The sequence below is a fragment of the Nicotiana attenuata genome, unplaced genomic scaffold (assembly GCF_001879085.1).
Source record: "Nicotiana attenuata strain UT unplaced genomic scaffold, NIATTr2, whole genome shotgun sequence".
In the NCBI taxonomy this organism is placed as follows: domain Eukaryota; kingdom Viridiplantae; phylum Streptophyta; class Magnoliopsida; order Solanales; family Solanaceae; genus Nicotiana; species Nicotiana attenuata.
In genome coordinates, this window is record NW_017678454.1 from 10,033 (window position 1) to 12,775 (window position 2,743).

General features: G+C 46.9%; 1 protein-coding gene across 1 annotated transcript; it reads left to right on the top strand.

Annotated features, from left to right (window-relative positions):
* Window positions 1–6: 6 nt before the first annotated feature.
* LOC109221622 (kinetochore protein SLK19-like) lies at window positions 7–1,117 on the top strand (the record flags this gene model as incomplete). The annotated part of the gene is made up of 2 exons (XM_019386090.1): window positions 7–480; window positions 554–1,117. Coding segments are annotated over 2 exons (1,038 nt in total), but the record flags the coding sequence as incomplete, so codon positions are not given.
* Window positions 1,118–2,743: the final 1,626 nt, after the last annotated feature.

Sequence of the window (2,743 nt, forward strand, 5' to 3'; positions counted from 1 at the left end):
ACTCAGCATCTCTTTGATAGTGGTTTTGAGAGTGGCGAGCTCGGACCTGTTTTCGATGAAGTTCCTCTTTCTTCATTCGCACCTATTTCTTCCATTCTTTTGCCAACCGTAAGTGTTTCTTTGCCAGCATTGACTACTTCTGTTCTTTCACCAGTTTTAATTGCTTCTACTTCCATTCCTATGTCTACTTCTTCCGTTCCTGTTCCCACTCCTACGACTCCTGTGGTGTTTACCTTTTCTACTACTTCCCCTTCCGCTGTTCCATCTTCATCTGTCCCACATATAGAAGTAAGTTCCAGCAATAGAAGCATGACTATGAGGAGTGTCACACTCGAAATCCCTGCTAATCAAAGCCTCTTAAGAAAATCTGGGAGAGCTGATACTTGGCTCCAACCTCTTATTGGAGAAATTGAAAAGAATAAGATGCAAAGCCATAGTTGTTACACTTTGATGAATGACATAGTTCATTCAACTTTGAAGGTAATTTTCTTAACCTTGAATGCTTTCCTTCTTTTTCTTTCTAAGTTCTCACTTCTATGCTTTATGACCGTAGGCTAATCTTATTGGGACTGAATTGATGGGGCGAGTTTCTACATTGGAGAAAAAGGAACGAGAGTCTACAAGGGCTCTATCTGAGGCTAGGAAAATAGCTGAGGATGCATTATTTGAGGCAGCAAACTGGAAAAAACAATTTGAGAGTACCCAAGTGACTGTAGAAGAGTTGCGGGAGAGCAAGGCTCACTTGGAGCAACAAAATCATGGCTTAACTTCTGAATTGGGAATTGCGAATGCTTCTTGGGGTCAGCTTAAAGAGGATAAAGAGCTTCTGGAACGTTCTTTATCTAGAGCCAATGATGAGATTAAAGAGCTTAAAGCACTCATGGAGAAGAAAGAAGAATACGCAAAGGAGTTAGCTCAAAACTTAAGTCATGCTCAGAATGATTTAAGAATTTCTTCTGATAGAATCCGTGCCTTGGAAAGTTCTCATGCCTCTCTTAAAGCTTCCCTGGATTCTCATTTAGCCGAGCACCAAATAATGAAAAATGACCTTGCTATGTGGGAAAAGGAATACAAGGCTTTGGAGAAGGAATATAATGACCTTGCTCGGTGTCTTTGAGCAGGACGCCCAAGTCATGGCGGACCGGATCATAGCCTTAGAAGAAGAGAATCAGCGCCTACGGGACCAAGCTGCTTCTTCCAGCCAGGCTCGCGAACTTTGGGTCTTTGACCGAAGCCGGCATCGTGACCGAAGCTGCTTTCGAGGGAGCGCGTCAAAAGGCTCGTGAGGCCCGTACAGACTGTGGTTTTGACGCGGCGACGCCAGAGGCTGACGCTGGTGCAGATGGTGGCGCGGATGGCGCCGAGTAAAAAGATATGCATTTTTTCTTGTTTTTTATTTTCTCTTTCCTTGTATTGATCGGCCTTGGCCGGGTGTAAGCGGGGAAGACCCGTAATTAACTTTGTAGATAAATGATATCTCCTTTCCGTTATTTGCCTTGTGTCTGTTTTGTATTCTCCTCTTTTTCCCCCTTAGATTTTTCTTTGCATGCGCTCGAAGGGGTGATTTGCCTTCGAGTTCGACTCTGGTAGGCATGTTAGTTTTTAATTGTTGACGACTCTTCTTCTTCGACTCGGGGTGAGCGAGTCGGAGCCGTTGCTTGGCGATAGCGGCACTTAGCCTTAGTCCCAGTTCGGGCGCGGTCAAACTGTCGGCCGTTATGACAGAAACGCGGCCTTGTATTTTGACAGGGGCCGGACTTGACGTGTCCACAATCTTGATGGCCTTAGCCATGTAGGCGACTTCGACTGTCGTCGAGTCGTTTACTCACCGTAGTCGAATCTAGGTCGACCGTTGGCGGCGATGGCCTTAGCCATAATACAATTGATGGCCTTAGCCATGTAGGAGACTTCGACTGTCGTCGAGTCGTTTACTCACCGTAGTCGAATCTAGGTCGACCGTTGACGGTGATGGCCTTAGTTTTTCAACTCGGTGCGGGCAAGTCTTAGCCGTTATTTTTCGATAGCGGCGCTTAGCCTTAGTCCCAGTTCGGACGCGGTCGAACTACCGGTCGTGGTGGTAAAAGACGCGGCCTCGTAGTTTGACCGGGGCCGAACTTTACGTGGCCCGACTCTTAATTCGAGTTGGGAGAACTTACTTGAATGGTGAGGGTGCCTATCCTGCGCTTCGATTTGTTGGAGGTCGGGCTTTACTTTCACAGATGAAGGCGTTTGGCCTGAGTCTCGGTTCAACTGTGGTTGAACTTGCTAAAGTTAAGTACGAAGGCGTCCATCCTTGTAGTTCGAGCGAGGTCGAGCTCGTTGGATTTAATAGCGAAGGCACATAGCCTGAGTCTTGGTTCGACCGTGGTTGGACTTATTGGCGAAGGCACGTAGCCGGAGTCCCAGTTCGACTGTTGTTGGACTTTGTTAAATTTGGTGGCGAAGGCACATAGCTTGAGTCCCGGTTCAACCGTAGTTGAACTTTTTTGGTGAAGGTGCATAGCTTGAATCTTGGTTCAACCGTAGTTGAACTTTTTGGCGAAGGCGCATAGCCTGTCTTGGTTCAACCGTAGTTGAACTTTTTGGTGAAGGCGCATAGCCTGAGTCCCGGTTCAACCGTAGTTGAACTTTTTGGCGAAGGCGCGTAGCCTGTCTTGGTTCAACCGTAGTTGAACTTTTTGGTGAAGGCGCATAGCCTGTCTTGGTTCAACCGTAGTTGAACTTTTTTGGTGAAGGCACATAG